At 37.9% G+C, this 17,647-nt stretch overlaps 1 protein-coding gene and 1 pseudogene across 2 annotated transcripts in view; one reads left to right on the forward strand and one right to left on the reverse strand.

The window, feature by feature from the left end:
• LOC144297122 (pyridine nucleotide-disulfide oxidoreductase domain-containing protein 1) overlaps nt 1-5,327 on the reverse strand; it is a 27,558-nt gene extending 22,231 nt beyond the window's left edge. The window contains exons 1-2 of one of the 2 annotated variants that reach the window (XM_077870827.1): nt 5,145-5,327; nt 508-588 (exon numbers count right to left, since the gene is read on the reverse strand). In XM_077870827.1, coding sequence (XP_077726953.1) covers nt 508-588; nt 5,145-5,228 — 165 coding nt within the window. In that variant the 5' untranslated portion in view covers nt 5,229-5,327. The remainder of the gene's footprint in view (nt 1-507; nt 589-5,144) is intronic. The other variant, XM_077870826.1, reaches the window with a different exon arrangement.
• A 7,552-nt stretch (nt 5,328-12,879) lies between these two features.
• Nucleotides 12,880-15,138, forward strand: LOC144297128 (GTP:AMP phosphotransferase AK3, mitochondrial pseudogene; annotated as a pseudogene).
• The last annotated feature ends 2,509 nt before the right edge of the window (nt 15,139-17,647 follow it).

A 17,647-nucleotide genomic window follows, 5' to 3' on the forward strand; every position in this document is an offset into this window, starting at 1 on the left:
TACATTTGCATAGCATTTTTCCTCAAAAGAGCTTTATTTAAAATTTCCTGAAAAGTAATTCTGAGTGGGAGGAAAAGATGGGAAGAAAAAAAAGGACTACAAATTCAAATCATTTGAGTACTTTTTGTATTCAATTTAATTCTAAACTGAGCTTTGATTTTAAAATGACTATCAAAAGAACATTTGTCCTTTTAAACATCTGAAAACTGTAATTACACTACTATCAAAGTCACTGAAACTTAAAAACATTAATACTGAGATGCCTGGGGTGGCTCAGTGGTTGAGTGTCTGCCTTTGTCTCAGGTCCTGATCCCAGAGTCCTGGGATCGAGTCCTGCATCAGGCTCATTGCGGGAGCCTGTTTCTCCTTTTGCTTATGTCTCTGCCTCTCTCTCTCTCTCTCTCTCTCTCTCTCTCTCTCTTTCTCATGAATAAATAAATATTTTTAAAATAAAATAAATAAAAACTAAAAACCCGAATACTAAGAAAGTTATAAATAGATTCTTACCTGCTTGAAATTTGTAACCGCTTTAATAACAGGGCGAGCTGTTATCAGGAGGATATCTTCTGATGGAAACTGAATAGCCAACTTATAAAAAAAAAAAAGTTGGGAGAAAATATATGGTAAATAAGATTAAGTGTTAATATATATATATACCATGGGGGATAATGCAACTTTAATAATGTTACTAACCTGGGAAACTATAAACTCACTTTTCAACATCTAATGGTCTTCATTACTCTGGGGCTTGTTCCTATTTATGGGGTGATGGTGAGTAATGCTCAACTCTGATATTGACAAAACGAAGGATATATTTATACTAAACACAACAAAGATCTGCTGAACAAGAAACATGATGCAAAGAGGTATTCCTTATTTACTTAAACTACTTTACATACCAATTTAAAGTCATGCAGAGAAAGAGAGGAAAATATTTTCCTAATTAACAGTTAAACCAACTTCTATTTATTTTAAAATAATATTTTCACTTCCTTGCACAAGTATAATATTACAGCAAATCCTTACTAGTAATAAAAACTCAGACTCTTAGCCTGACTTTTCCCAAATGCTTTGGCATCACTATTCTGCCTCTTCCAAATGTCGAACCAGTATACACCCTAGGAAAACAGAACCATTTTAGTATTAGCTTCAACAGAATTGGGCAGCCCAGGTGGCTCAACGGTTTAGTGCCGCCTTCAGCCCGGGGTGTGATCCTGGAGACCCAGGATCGAGTCCCACGTTGGGCTCCCTGCATGGAGCCTGCTTCTCCCTCTGCCTGTGTCTCTGCTCCTCCCTCCCTTTCTCTTGAATAAATAAAATCTTAAAAAAAAAAAAAAAAAGAACAGAATTTAGAGGCTTAACTTGCCATTTTTCATCATTTTCTTCTGGCTACCACCTCTCTCTTTCCCACTTTAAACTTCTTGAAAGAATCTTCTTAAATTATACTCCGGTTCCTCAACTCCACCAAGTGGAGAAATAGTTCACTGCAGAAATAGTTCTTTACCTTCTATACCACTGTTAACTGAGCATGTTCAACCAAAAAACTATTAGAATAAAATAAATTCAGTAAAATTTCAGGATACAAAATTGATACGCAGAAGTGGTCAAATTTCTATACACTAATAATGATCTATCAGGAAGAGAAATTAAGAAAACAATCCCATTTACAACTGCATCAACAACTGCATCCCATTTGCAACTGCATCAACTAGGAGTAAATTTAAACAAAGAAGTGAAAGACCTATATTCTGAAAAGAAATTTAGGAAGACAAAAATAAATGGGATGATCTACCATGCTCATGGATTAGAAGACTTATGACTTAGTGTTGTTAAAATGTCCATACTACCCAAAGCAATCTACAGATTCAATGCAATTCCCATCAAAATACCAATGGCATTTTTCACAGAACTGGAAAAAGAATCCTAAAATTTGTATGAAACTGCAGAAAATCCCAAATAGCAAGGCAATCTTGAGAAAGCAGAACGAAACTAGAAGTATTATGCTCCCTGATTGCAAACCATACTACAAAGCTGTATTAACCAAAGTAGTATGGTACTGGCACAAAAATGGACACACAGATCAATGGAATGGAACACATAGCTCAGAAAGAAGCCCATAGATGGTCAATTAATCTCTGATAAAGGAGGCAAGAATGTACAATAGGGGAAAAAGTCTCTTCATAAATAATATTGTGAAAACTGGACAGCTTACATGCCAAAGAATAAAACTGGACCACTACCTTACATCATATATGGACATACATTCAAAAGGGGTTAACGACCTGAATATAAGACTTGAAACCCTAACACTAAAAGAAAACACAGGTAATAAGCTCTTTGACACCAGTCTTCGCAATATTTTTTGAACTATTTTCCTCAGGCAAGGTAAAACAAAAAGCTAAAAAGCTAACACAAGCAAATGAAATTAAATCAAATTAAAAAACTTTTGCAAAGAGAAGGAAACCATCAACAAAACAAAAAGACAACCTAATGAATGGGAGAGGATATCATACATCTAATTGAGGTTAATAAAATATTACACAATATTTAACTTCTTTTTAAATGGGGAGAACCTGAATAGACATTTTCCCAAAGAAGACATGCAGATGGTCAACACCCTTGAAAACATGCTCAACATCACTAATCAGGGAAACGCAAATCAAAACCACAGTGAGACATCACCTCATATCTGTCCCACTGGCTATTATCAAAGAGATAAGAAATAACAAGAGTTGGTGAGGATATGCAGAAAAGGGAACCATTGTATACTGCTATCGGGAATGTAAATTGGTGCAGCTCCTATGGAAAACAGTATGGAGGCGCCTCAAAAAATTAAAAACAGAACTACCATATGACCCAGCAATTCTACTTCTGGATATTTACCTGAAGAAAACAAAAACAGCAATTCAAAGAGATACAGGCACTCCTATGCTCACTGCAGCATTATCTACAATAGCCACGCTAGGGAAGCAACCTAAGCATCCACCGATAGACGAATGGATTAAAAAGATGTGGTATGAAATATTATTATTCAACTATAAGATAAATGAAATCTTGTCATTTGTGACAACATGAATGACCCAGGGAGTATTATGTTGAGTGAAATAAGTCAGAGAAGATAAATACCATATAATTTCACTTATTTGTGGAAACTAAAAAACCAAACAAAACAGATTCATAGATACGAGAAACAGACTGTTGATTACCAGACTGGAAAGAGGTTGGGGGTGGGGGAGGCAGGCAAATTAGGTTAAAGGGATTAAGAAGAACAAACTTCCAGTTATAAAATAAGCCATAGGGATGTAATGTACAGCATACAGAACATAATCAACAATATTGTAATAACTTTCTATAGTGGTAGAGAGTAACTAGACCTACTGAGGTGATCATTTCATAATGTATGAAAATATCCAATCACTATGAGAGACAGACACCTATAGGATATTGTATGTCAATACTTCCATAAAGAAAAAAAAGAGCATCTTCAATTCACCTATACATCCTTAAATTCCACCAATTCTTCTTAATATCACTTTATTTGAACTTTGTATAATAACTTGATAATATTACCACTCTCTTTACCTTTCTTTTCTTTGTATTTCTATGATTTATTTCCCTACTTTGTTTTCATTGCTACACCTGGCCCTCAAAATTTCTTCATACTACTAAATTCGCCTTCCAATTGGCCTAACAGTCTCATTTTAACCAGCTGCCCCTGCCCTAAACACACTGGAGCTAATCACCTCTCAAAATTTTTCATTTGACCACATTAGGCCACAGCTCCTACTTGCAAGTTCTTATTAAATTCTTAGCAAGACTTACATGATCTGGCCTCTGCCAACCTTTCTGGCTTCATCTCCGCTTACCTCCCCTCAACACCATGTACGTTGAACTTTGCTGCTCTCAGGTAGTGCCATGCTTTTCCACCTGACATTATATCCTAGCCTCCCTTCGGACCATCTGATTGTTCATGTCTACTTGGTGAACTTCTGCCCATTGTTCTATACTGAAACGAAAGGATCCCATCAATTCATGCCCTACCAACTCTTCAGGCACCCTAAATTGGAACGATTTATCCACATGTCTCTTCTACTAGACTGTGAGTCCTAAAAAGGAAGTAGCATGCTTTGTTTATAAATAACTAATCAGCTCTTAGTACAGTGTCTAGATCTTAAGTGTTTACTTGGTGGGGGGGGGGGGGGGGGGAAGGAAAATACAGACCTGGAGATTAAAAGTTTGCAAACAACTCGAATTTCTTGCACTACTTCTGTGACTTCAATAATTGCTTATATTTACTTATTTATATTTATATTTAATATTTACTTATATTAAAAGTTTGCAAACAACTCGAATTTCTTGCACTACTTCTGTGACTTCAATAATTGCTTATATTTACTTATTTATATTTATATTTAATATTTACTTATATTAAAAGTTTGCAAACAACTCGAATTTCTTGCACTACTTCTGTGACTTCAATAATTGCTTATATTTACTTAAAATGTTGACTTAACAACGACAAAAAAAAAAAAAACCTAGTCCTTTTTAGACTAAATATCTATCTATCTATATAGTCTGATTAGTCACTATAATCAGAAAAGCACTCCCCAGATACATTTAATCCCTTGCTGGTTGTTTTACAAAACATTACTAAAGATGAAATCTCTTTTAATCTTGGGAGTTCAAAGTATAGGAAACAACGTAAGGGTTTAATCAGTTATTGACGATGAACTAAGGACCTGGCGTTTACTTGGAAGCTGGATTCCATCAACTAACTAAGAAAAGAGGCTGAATTTTCTGACCAAGTACTTCTTAGTTTTAAGGCCTCTTGCTGCTCTGGCATAACTAGGCCCAGAGTCTGATTCCGTCGGCTTCGGGGTCCCCTTCCGAAACACCTGCTCCCCACTCCTCCCTGCGGCTGAGCGAAGCGAGAGGTACTAAGAACTTCGTCCAAGGGCCACCTCACAGTCTCTAATACCTGGAGAGCAAGAAGGAGTGGCGGGGGGGGGGGGGGGGGAGGGGGAGGAAGCGGCTAACAGCGGCTCACAGGGATCCAGAGGAAGGACGTTGGGAGAGACGGGAGGGTGCCCTGAGCGCCACCGCCCCAGGCCGGGGAAGCGGCGGAACTCTGCGCGCCCGCTTACCTGCTCAGCACAGGTGACACCCGCGATGCCTCCGCCGACCACCACGAACCTCCCTGCCGTCGAGGGAGGGCGCGCGGCCTCCATGCTCTCAAACTCCTTGGTGGTTTCCTAACAACCAGAACGCGAGCCTCAGGAGCGTGTGCTTTGGGAGCGGAAGTCAAGCTGGGCGGCCACTTCCGGTGCCCGCGTAGGAGCCTGGGAAGCTCAGCTACGGGTGCCCGGCGGCTCACACTTAGTGTCCTTGCGTTTGCGCTTCGGGCTGATTGAGGATCCCGAGGATGTCCCTTTGACTTCAGGGCTTTGTTGTACCGTCTCTACCCCTGGATGTGGTTTTTTCCACGCAGGTTGGATAAAGAGAAGACACGAAACAAAAGGAAAGGGAATGGGTCTCCACGAGGAGCTCGGCGGATTGTCTGAGCACAGCCCAGAGTTCTCACCGGCGGAGCGTTCTGGGATCCCACGAGCTGCCCCGAGCTGTCGCTGCTCGTTCTTGCGAGGAATTGGGCGTGGGCTGAGCCTGTAGACTCGGAGGCACGGGCAGTACCGGCCTCGCTGCCTTTCGCCCAGCAGTGCGGGATTTTGTATTTTGGAAGCGCATTCTTCGTGATGCATTCAAGCAAAGCAATACTGCTGAATTGTTCTCCAAGAAGTTCTTTCCATCTGCAATTTTGACCCCAGCTAAAATTCCCAGTAGTAGAGTTGTTCACCATTTTGTCAAAATGAATGAACATTCTTCCCAAATTTCTGGTAAATAGCATGTGTGAAGCCTGAATCGAATATTCCCAATCTTAATTTTACTGCTAATATGTTTTTGTGGTATTCATTCTTCTTGGAGGAATGGCTATTTTCTTTTTACTTTTTTTTTTTTTTTTACTATATTCACGTTATTACAGTATTTACTATTTTGATTTTTTTTTTGCTATTTACTATTGTCTCCTGTAATATTTTCCTTAAGTGTTGTACTATAATATTAAGAAGGTACAATTTCTCTAAGTGGCTCACTCTAAAACTAGTAATTACAATGCCCCCCCCCCCTTAATTCTTTAAACTCTGGAAATAATCATTCTATATAAATAGAAAAATCTACCATGTAATTACAGCTATTTACTGATATCCCTAGTAATTATTGTGTTTTGATTTAATAAATCAAATAGTAGGGAGTACAACAGTGATTCTAATTCGTATTACTAGCTTAGACAAGAAAACAAAACATTCTAGGAGGAAATAGTACTTTAAACCCATTGAAATCTAGTCCTATTTACTTCTGTAGCCTCTTATTTTCACATGGTCTCACTCACAATGTGCTCCATCTACACTGAAATACACTGGCAGCATCCAGATTACAGCATGCTCTTTCTTTTCTGAACATTTGCACCTAACTTTTTCTATAATGCTCTTCCTCCAACTGATTTTCCATAGTGCAATTCTCACTGACCTTTGGTTTCAGCCAGCCATCACCTTCCTTAAGGAGCTTTACTGGGGGGATCCCTGGGTGGCTCAGTGGTTTAGCACCTGCCTTCAGCCCAGGGCATGATCCTAGAGTCCTGGGATCGAGTCCCACATTGGACTCCCTGCATGGAGCCTGCTTCTCCCTCTGCCTGTGTCTCTGCCTCTCTCTCTCTCTCTGTGTCTCTCATGAATAAATAAATAAAATCATTTTTTTAAAGAAGCTTTATTGAATGTCCTTAAAACTGAGCTAAGTGTCCTCTCTGTATGTTTCAATAGCACCTTGTCGTCCCCTGAAGTTAGCCTTATATGGCCTTATTTTAAAACTACCTACTATCCCACCTGACTGTCACCCCACCACCATAGCCTTCTTAATTCTCTGGGTTTATTACTAGTCTCCCTTTATATCCCCAATCTTCAATTAGTAGTGAGTGCTCAGTGTAGATGTCCCAAGTGAATTAGCAATTAGGTGGAACATGAGACTGCCCAGTCCCCTAAGGACCTTTAGGTTCATTTTCCAGGGTCAAGATCCTCCCACATATTATGAAAGCTAGTTCTTCTTTAGGGAAGGCAAGGAGAAGAACATCTTGGAACCCAGAGGAAATGGAAAAAGGCCACTGGAATGGAATTATTGTTTACTTATCTTAATACTTAACTATTTTCCTTTTTTTTTTTTTTTACTATTTTCCATTTTAGTGTATAAGGCAATTTAACAACAGCTACACTGAAGATAAGAGAAATTCATATTGTTTTATGATAAATAAGTAAAATACTTCCCACAGCTAGTTAATATACTAAGGGAAAAGAAAGGAACAACACTTTGCATTATTACTTTTTGTTTATTGAAATTGTAGTTCCCATAAAATAAATGGAAGTATAAAGAAGGTAAAGCATATTCTCTTCCAAATGCAAAAAATGCTAAATTATGGTATCAAATGGATGTGGCTAATTTATTTTAGTTCTTTTAAAATATTGGCATTAGGGGATCCCTGGGTGGCGCAGCGGTTTAGCGCCTGCCTTTGGCCCAGGGCGCGATCCTGAAGACCCGGGATCGAATCCCACGTTGGGCTCCTGGTGCATGGAGCCTGCTTCTCCCTCTGCCTATGTCTCTGCCTCTCTCTCTCTCTCTGTGATTATCATAAATAAATAATAAAAAACATATTGGCATTAGAAATAGTTTTATCAAAGAATTTTATCTGTTTTTTTTTTATTTATTTTTTATTGGTGTTCAATTTACTAACATACAGAATAACCCCCAGTGCCCGTCACCCATTCACTCCCACCCCCCGCCCTCCTCCCCTTCTACCACCCCTAGTTCGTTTCCCAGAGTTAGCAGTCTTTACGTTCTGTCTCCCTTTCTGATATTTCCCACACATTTCTTCTCCCTTCTCTTATATTCCCTTTCACTATTATTTATATTCCCCAAATGAATGAGAACATATATCTGTTTTAAGAAGAAAAAATATGTTCTTTCAAATAATACTGTAAATACTACATTATATTCTCTATTGATTTTGTTTTTAAATTCGTATTATGTTTTTTAAAGATTATTTATTTATTCATTAGAGACACACACACAGAGAGGCAGAGACACAGGCAGAGGGAGAAGCAGGCTCCATGCAGGGAGCCCGACATGGGGTTTGATCCCCAGCAGGGCTGCCCTCAATGCTCCATTTCAATTTTTTTTTCTATTTATGATAGTCACACACAGAGAGAGAGAGAGGCAGAGACCCAGGCAGAGGGAGAAGCAGGCTCCATGCACAGGAGCCCGACGTGGGATTCGATCCCGGGTCTCCAGGATTGCGCCCTGGGCCAAAGGCAGGCGCCAAACCGCTGCGCCACCCAGGGATCCCTCAATGCTCCATTTCAAAAGGAATATTAATGTCAATTATCAGATAGCTATATTATGGAATCATAATATAATGATCTTCCTATTTAAAAGTAATTTAGTAATGTGTCATAACATACAAACCTAATAATTTTGCAAAACTTAGATAAGTCTTTCAACAGTATTCTATTTTCCTTTTAAATCTCTAGGCCCTTTTGCTCTCTGTCCTATGATGATCCATTTTCTTTCACCTGCCCCTAAATGTATCTGTTTCTCAAAGTTCTATTCTCTGTGAAATTCTCTTCTCTTTCTTTACTGCCTTTATAATACATCCGCTTTTTGTTGGTTACTGAATATACATTCTTCACCTCTTCCTCACTAACAGTATCCCAATTTTGTTTAAATTGACAGTGTGCTACCTAAAAATATTTGTCTTTCCATACCTTTGGCGGCAGAGGTGGCCATGAGACATAGTTCTGGCCACTGAGTAAGTTCAAGTCAGCCAGGAATTTAGGAAACCTTTGTTCTCCTGACACAGGTACTGCTAGCTCCTCCTTTTCTCTTTCTCCTTCTTCCTGTCTGGAATGTGGATCTGAGATTAGGGGTAGAGCAACTATCTTGCAACCATGAGATCAGAAGTTTGAAGATGAAGATATGTTTGCTAATGATGCGCAGGGGAGAAATGGAAAAACCCCTCTCTAAGGCTTAATTAAGCCTCTTTTAAAACTCTGGATGGCCTACCTCCAGGTCTCTTGTTGCCTGAGATAATCTCTCTATATTTAAACCTTTATGAGTTTTCTATTCTTATTGCTGAACATAATCCTAATCTAGCACACTTTTATTTAGTTAACTGAAGACAAAAGCATTTGGTTCACTCTTGTTATATCTTGAAAAGCATGTCTTCAAGTTAGATTTATTCATACTACTCATCTCTGATTTCCCTTCAGTGTGGTATTTGAAAATGTACAGAATTGAAGGCAGTATTTTATATTATTTGCAAAGTCAGACAAATTGCTTTTAGCTCAAAGGAGTTCGATGATTTATTGTGGTATTTCTCGCTATGATTTATCTGCAACATTTTGCTGTAGGTATGACATGATTTATAATTTGGAGACTCTGCTGATGGTTTTATTTCCTATGCCATTCCTGACCACAGCTGATGTCAATTCATGTTAATCATTCCTACAAATCCAGTCCAAATTAATCCTTCTGTAAATTTACTTTGTGAAAAGGCATGTCATATTTTACTAGACACAGTTTTTCATTTCCTACCCTTCCTATATTGAGGTTGCTTAGCAGTGAGCAAGCAGTAGGTCACTGTGCAGACAAATTTATAATTAATAATTGTACATATCTATATGAATGTTCACATCTAGATCTATATTTGCATATATATTTATATATTTAAGATTTATTTATTTGAGAGAGAGAGAGAGAGAGAGAGAATGAGTGGGGGAGGACAGAGGGAGAGAATCTCTAGGCAGCCTCCCCATTGAGCATGGAGTGAGGTAGGGGGCTCAATCCCATGACCCATGAGATCATGACCTGAGCCCAAATCAAGAGTCAGATGCTTAACTGATTGAGCCACCCAGGCACCCCTATATATCTATAATTACGTCTAGATCTGATTGAGGTATCAGGTATGTACTTAAATACGTTTTCCAAGGCAATGGCTTTGTTTTCCTCCCAATCATCATGGATTCTATTTAATGTAGTAAATTTCTAAGTTTGAATATATTTCTTCAGTTTTGTAAAAGTTCGTATTAATCAAAATTAGGCAAATATGCTCAATAAGATCAATAAATTTCACTTTTGTAATGAAGAAAATAATAAAATGAATTAGCAGGTGAGCATGTGGGTTATGCAAATGCAAACCAACACAATCATTCTAATGTTATTTAAAAGATTAAAAATCATTACATTTTTTACTGATTTATTCATTCAACAAATATTTACTGAGCATCTGCTATGAGCCAGGCATTGGTTCCAGGCACTTGGAATATATCTGTGAATTAAACAAAACTTTCTGCCCTACCAGGGAAAGACATACTAAAATAAATAAAATATATAGGGTTGTATGTTTGAAAAATGCTAAATGTATGGAAAATAATTAGAAAAAAGTGGGGTCAATAATACATGTGGAGGTGTGCTATTTACAATTTTCATCAAAGTCAATAGTCATTAAAAAGGTGGTGTTTGAGCTAAGATTTGAAGGCAGTGAAAAATGTCATACTGATGTCTGGGAGAAGAGCATTATAAGTGGTGGAGCAAGGACAACGTGGTGGGCAGTAAATGCAAGTGTACCCCTAAATGGGAACATATCTGTCATGAACAAGGCATTGCTAAGAAGCCAATCTGGCTGGAGCAGAGCTCTGAGGAAGAAAGACGTAAGTATGAAAGAAGTAAGATATGAGGTGAGAAACGATCAGGAAAGAGGTAGATTAAGTAGAGCTTTGTAGGCCATGTGAGAACTTTTGCACTTGTTTAATGAAATGAGGGGTCATTGCAGGGCTTTGAACATGAGTGACATGCTCTGAAGGCAAGGTCAAAATCAGAGACAAAATGCATCAGATAAGAGGAGATGGTGGTTTGCATCAGAAAGAAGCATTTGGATTCTGGGTATATTTTGAAGGAAGAATTAACAGGATTTGGGGAAGTTAATCATATATTATTTGTTATGTATGCTAGACATTTCTAAAACTGAAAAATAATGCCATGAAGTATTCTCCCAGGACAAGTGACATAAAAGTGTCCTGTTCTGGACAAAAGTGGGCATAAAATCACTAGTCATTAGTGACCAAGAGCTTCCTCTCCCCTCATCCCATCCCCACTTTGCTGAACAACTTCTCTTGTTTTTTTCCTTTCTAGTCAAATTCTGCCCCATAATCCACAAAAATTGATCCATTTTGCAATTGTTTATCCTGGTCAGACCAAATGTCCTCTGGGAAAAATCAGCACTGAATTCTGGAAGATAAAGAAAAGCAAATATTGCTCCAGAGTTTTTGGCATAAGTGGCCAGAGGATGATGGGATGATATGTCATCTACTGAGATGGAGAAACCTGAAGGTGGACTAGGGTCTTTCTTTTTTAAAGTGACAGAAGGGAGAAGGGGAAGATCTATTCTATTTTGTGCATGTTAAGTTTGATATGTCCATTAGAGATCCAGTAGAAATGATGAGTAGACATATGTTTGAAGTTTGGTAGTAATAGGTTGGATATATCTGTTTGTGAATGATCAGCCTGTAGGGAGTGTTTATAAGCTTTTAAACTAGACAAGATCACTGAGGAAGTAAACATATGAAATAGTCAAAACAACTAAGAACTGAGCCATGAGGTATTCCAGTGTTAGAAGATCATGCAGAAGGGGGTCCATCAGAGGAGACAGAAGTAAATCACCCATAGGTTAGGAGGAAAACCAACAAATGTGTCCTGAAAGCCAAGTGAAGAGAGTTTTCAGGAGAAAGGAATGCTAGACTTGTCAAATGCCACTGATAAGTTAAATAAAAGAAGACTGAAAAATGTCCATTAGATATTGCAATGGAAGGTCTTCAGTTGGTTAACCATATAAATTATCATTCAGACTTGACTTTTCAAAAACCAAAAACATTGTACTTTTCTAAAATGTGTATGCTTCCATTATCCTCCCAAACAATTCAGGAAATTTAACATGATTTGACTTCTCTTTGATATACACCAGTTCCCATCTTTACATATTCTTTTTACCCAATTTTTTTTTTCTGGCATCATTTCTTTTTTTTGACTAAGTAACTGGCCTTATACTTTTTATCTATTTCTTCCTATGGAAGATGTAACTCTCAAATAATCCATTATGCATACAACTACACATACAATACTGCTTTTGATAGCATCCCAGTATCATTAATTATAATTCTGATTAAATACATATTCAATGTTTATATAGTTATGACTGTATAAATATTATTCACGGCTGCTATTACACTATAATTACACTTCTTGTCTTGTACAACCTTTTTGTTTTTCCTGGAGTTGATAGTTGCCTTGCTTTTTTATTTGTTTAGTTTTCTTTGTTCCTATCTCTACTTTCTTCACAAACTATCCAAAAAAAATGAAGATACTACAGGAATATAGAAAATCAGTATACTGACAGAACACTGATGAAAGAAATTGAGGAAGACACAAAGAAATGGAAAAATGTTCCATGCTCATGGATTGAAAGGACAAATACTGTTAAAATGTCTATGCTACCTAGAGCAATTTAGACATTCAATGAAATCCCTATCAAAATTCTATCAATTGGCCCGCAGCCCCGCGAGCGCGCAGCCAGGCCGTAGCCCCCGCGCGGCCAGGCTCCCTGCGGCCAAGGGGGCGTCCGCGCGGCTGCTGCGCGCCGTGATCCTGGGGGTGCCCGGCTCCGGCAAGGGCACCGTGTCGTCGCGCATCACCAAGCACTTCGCGCTGAAGCACCTCTCCAGCGGGGACCTGCTCCGGGACGACATGCTTCGGGGCACAGAAATTGGTGTGTTAGCCAAGACTTTCATTGACCGAGGGAAGCTCATCCCGGATGAGGTCATGACTCGGCTGACCCTTCATGAGCTGAAAAACCTCACCCAATATAGCTGGCTATTGGATGGTTTTCCAAGGACACTTCCACAGGCAGAAGCCCTGGACGGAGCTTATCAGACAGACACAGTGATTAATCTGAACGTGCCCTTCGAAGTCATTAAGCAGCGTCTCACCGCGCGCTGGATTCATCCGGCCAGCGGCCGAGTCTACAACATCGAATTCAACCCTCCCAAAGCCGTGGGCATTGATGACCTGACAGGGGAGCCTCTCATTCAGCGGGATGATGACAAGCCAGAGACGGTTGTCAAGAGACTCAAGGCTTATGAAGTCCAAACACACCCGGTCCTGGAATATTACCGGAAAAAGGGAGTATTGGAAACCTTCTCTGGAACAGAAACCAACAAGATCTGGCCCCATGTGTATGCTTTCCTACAAACAAAAGTTCCACAAATAAACCAGAAAGCATCAGTTACTCCATGAGGAAAAGTGTACATCACCAGTAAGATGAGCAGAGACTCCTCGCCTGTGCATTTAGAAGCTCCGTGTTCTGAGACTGGCATGTATGAGTTCTTTGAAAATTATATTAGTTTCACTTCTACTGATTTCATTCTGGAAATTAAGAATGGGCCAAATGAGTCCGATACTAAGATTCATCTTTTTGTCTACCCAGGGTATCTTCTATGGGTATGTAATTTAAAAACATCAGATGTCCTAATTAAAAGAGCAATTGGTAGTAATATTAACTTTTGTTCAGAAGACTGAGCGGTTGATAAAAAAATTTTCTTATTCTTTGGAGAAGCTAAAAACATTTCCATGTCACTCGGTAAAGTATCTCATCAGAGAAATGTGTTGTAGACTGATGCCAAAACCCAGCATCGTTAGCACTGTGGTACATGGTTTTGTGAAACACTATCAAATTCTAGAAAACAAGCAACCAGATATGCAGATTAGTTTAGGATGCAAATTCACTGTTGCCTTTACAGTAAGAAACTTAAAAACTTAACCGTATATACTGTATTTATTATGTCATAAACAAACTTTCAGTTTATTCAGAATTTTCAGTCTGCTATAAAATTGTGTTAAATTAGCATATAGGAAAATATTACTTTCCTATGACAGGTTTTGAGAACATGTGTATTGAAAAAATGATTTATTAGAAATTGACATTGGAAGTTATTATAAAAGCACTGAGGTTGAATTATCAACAGAAAATGTAATTAGCCTTGTGTTTTCAGATTATTACTCAGGTTAAGAAGTATAAGTATGTGCTTTAGGATCTACTTGCCAGTTTCTCTTTTTGATCACTATGTAAAATCTGCTGTGATGAGTGACAAATTAAAATACAAGAAGAAAAGCAAACCCATGGCCCTACATAAAAGCAAGCATACTGGGTCCTCAGGAAGTAGAAATAGATCAGTTATGCCTGGGGTGAATTTCCCTGACACGCTTAACAATCATAATTAGTAAACAATCAAAATTAGTAAACTAATCAAATTAGTAGCAATTAAAAGGATTTACATGAGAGGTTAAAAAGGACCAGGAAGGTAACTGAGTTTGTTGAAGGACTTTATTCCTAGTGAAAGCAATGGGCAGCTGCTGGGTTTCCCTGCCACCGTCAGCAGGGCAAGAACTCCACCTGTGTGTGTAGCCTGAGTAAGTAGCCCTTTAAAAGCGAAGAGAATTTGATTTCTTCGTAGGGCAACAAGGATGCGTGCTTATGTCCTGTGGCCTGGCAGGAAGAGTGGGGCGATGAGAGGTGGATGAAAAAATCAGCTACATCTTCAGTGGGATATTTACTCTTACTTGGTGCTAAATCAGATGCAACGAGTCCTGGTACAACCTGTTATGAACTGCCTTTGAACACCGGCCTGTTATCCCAGGCACTCAAAATATAAATGCCAGCAAGTGGTTCTTCGTGTATTTTTGTGGGAAAAAACTTTTCTTTTGATTTTTAAAAATTCAATGTTGATCTTTCAGAATGGACCAAGGCTTTTTTTTAAAAAGGATTGCAGGACACATTTAATTCTTTACAAAACTTTCTGTAATGCCTTATTTGAATGTATTATGTGCTTTCTAAAACTGTGGTGAACTACTAAGCTTATGAATAATTACTGGCTTTCCTGGCATACATGACTCTTAATGTACTACAATAAAATTAAATTCTAGAAAAAAAAATTCTATCAATTTACTTCACAGAATTGGAACAAATAGTCCTAAAATTTGTATTGAACCAAAAAAGACCCTGAATAGCCAAAGGAATGTTGGAAAGAAAATCAAAACTAGGTTCATCACAATTCTAGACTTTAAGCTCTATTACAAAGCTGTAGTCATCAAGACAGTATGGTACTAGCACAAAAACAGACACATAGATTAGTAGAACAGAATAGAGAACCAAGAAATGGACCCTCAATTCTATGGTAATCTTTAACAAGTCAGGAAAGAATACTCAATGGAAAAAAAAACAATCTCTTCAAAAAATGGTGTTGGGAAAATTGGACAGCCACATGCAGAAGAATGAAACTGGACTATTTCTCACTCCATACATAAAAATAAACTCAAAATAGATGAAAGACTAAATCTGAGACAGGACTCCATCAAATTCCTAGAGAAGAACACAAGCAGCAGTGAACTTGTGACCTCGGCTGCAATAACTTCTTACTAGACATGTCTCCAAAAACAAAGGAAATAAAAGCAAAAATGAACTATTGGGATTTTATCAATATAAAAACTTTTACATAGCAAAGGAAACAGTCAACAAAATCAAAAGGCAACCTACAGAATAGGAGAAGATATTTGCAAGTGTCTTATCAGATAAAGGGCTAATATCCAAGATTTATAAAGACCTTAACAAACTCAATGCCCAAAAACCAAATGATCCAGTTAAGAAATGGACAGAAGATATGAACAGATATTTTTCCAAAGAAGATATACAAATGGCCAACAGACACACAAAAAATGCTAACATCTTTTGACATCAGGGAAATTCAAATCAAAACCACAATGAGAGAGATGCCTAGGTGGCTCAGCAGTTGAGCATCTGCCTTCAGCTCAAGGCATAACCCTGGAATCCCAGGATCGAGTCCCACATCGGGCTCCCTGCATGGAGCCCGCTTCTCCCTCTGCCTGTGTCAAGCACTTTATTTTTGAATTGGTTTTATCTTTGCCTCTCTCTCTGTGACTCTTATGAATAAATTAATAAAATATTTAAAAAAAACATAATGAACTACTACCTCACACCAATCAGAATGACTAAAATTAACAAGACAGGAAACAACAAATGGCGAAGATGTGGGAAAAAAAGAAACTCTTGTACACTGCTGGTGGGAATGCAAGGTGATACAACCACTCTTGAAAACAGTGTGGGAGTGTCTCAGAAAGTTGAAAATAGAGTCACCCTATGACCCAGCAATTGCACTACTAGGTATTTATCCAGAGGATACAAACATAGTGATCTGAAGGAGCACCTGTATCCCTATGTTTATAGCAGCAGTGTCCACTATAGCCAAACTATAGAAAGAGCCCAGATATCCATTGACAGATTAATGGATAAAGAAGAAGTGATATATGTGTATCACTATATATATATATATATATATATATATATATATATATACACACACACAATGGAATATTACTCAGTCATTGGAAAAATGAACTCTTACTATTTGCAAGAGTAGAACTAGATGGTATTTTGCTAAGTGAAATAATTCAATCAGAGAAAGACAACTACCATGATTTCACTCATATGTGGAATTTAAGAAACAAAACAGAGGATCATAAGGGAAGGGAGGGGAAAATAAAATAAGACAAAATCAGAGAGGGAGACAGTCCATATGAGACTCTTAATCATAGGAAACAAATAGGATTGCTGGAGGGGAAGTGGGTGGGAAGATGGTATATCTGGGTGATGGACATTAAGAAGAGCATGTGATGTAATGAACACTGGGCATTATATGCAACTGATAAATCACTGAACTCTATTTCTGAAATTAATAATACATGTTATGTTAATTAATTAAATTTAAATAAAAAAATTTTGGACAGTTTTCTTGTTACAAATAGGCATTGGCAATATATTTTTAAAAATTGAAAAATCTGACTATACTAAAAGTAAGAATTTTTGTTCATCAAAAGCCAACATAAAGAATGAAATGACAAGTATGACAAGTAACAAAGTGAGAGAAAATATTTACAATGCCTAGAGCTAACAAATTAGAATCAGTAATATAAGAGAACACTTCCTCATGAATAAAAGCACAAACAGCCAAATAGAAAAATAGACCAGAGAAATGAACAGGCATACCACAGGATAAACTCATAGAGCCAATAAACATATTAAAAAATGTCCAATCTTTTTTTTAATCAAGGAATTACACATCATATCAAGGAATTACACATCATTATCGTGAAATATCATTTTATATCCATCCTTTTGAGAAAAATGAAAAAGTCTGAAAATACCAAGTCTGTATTTCAATAGCATCTTCCATGCATTGCTGCTGAGTATAAAGTAACATAATTACCAGCAAAGAGTTTGGATATACCTCCTAAAGTTGAACATTCACATCCCCTCAGTTGCATCCTCCCACAGGTAAGTCTATTTTCAAAAGAAGTTTTTGCACTTGTACAACAAGAGGTCTTCTTAATAGCAAAATCCAGAGAAGCATTTCTGTGTTTGAAAATT

Source organism: Canis aureus, chromosome 25 (assembly GCF_053574225.1).
Source record: "Canis aureus isolate CA01 chromosome 25, VMU_Caureus_v.1.0, whole genome shotgun sequence".
Taxonomy (NCBI): domain Eukaryota; kingdom Metazoa; phylum Chordata; class Mammalia; order Carnivora; family Canidae; genus Canis; species Canis aureus.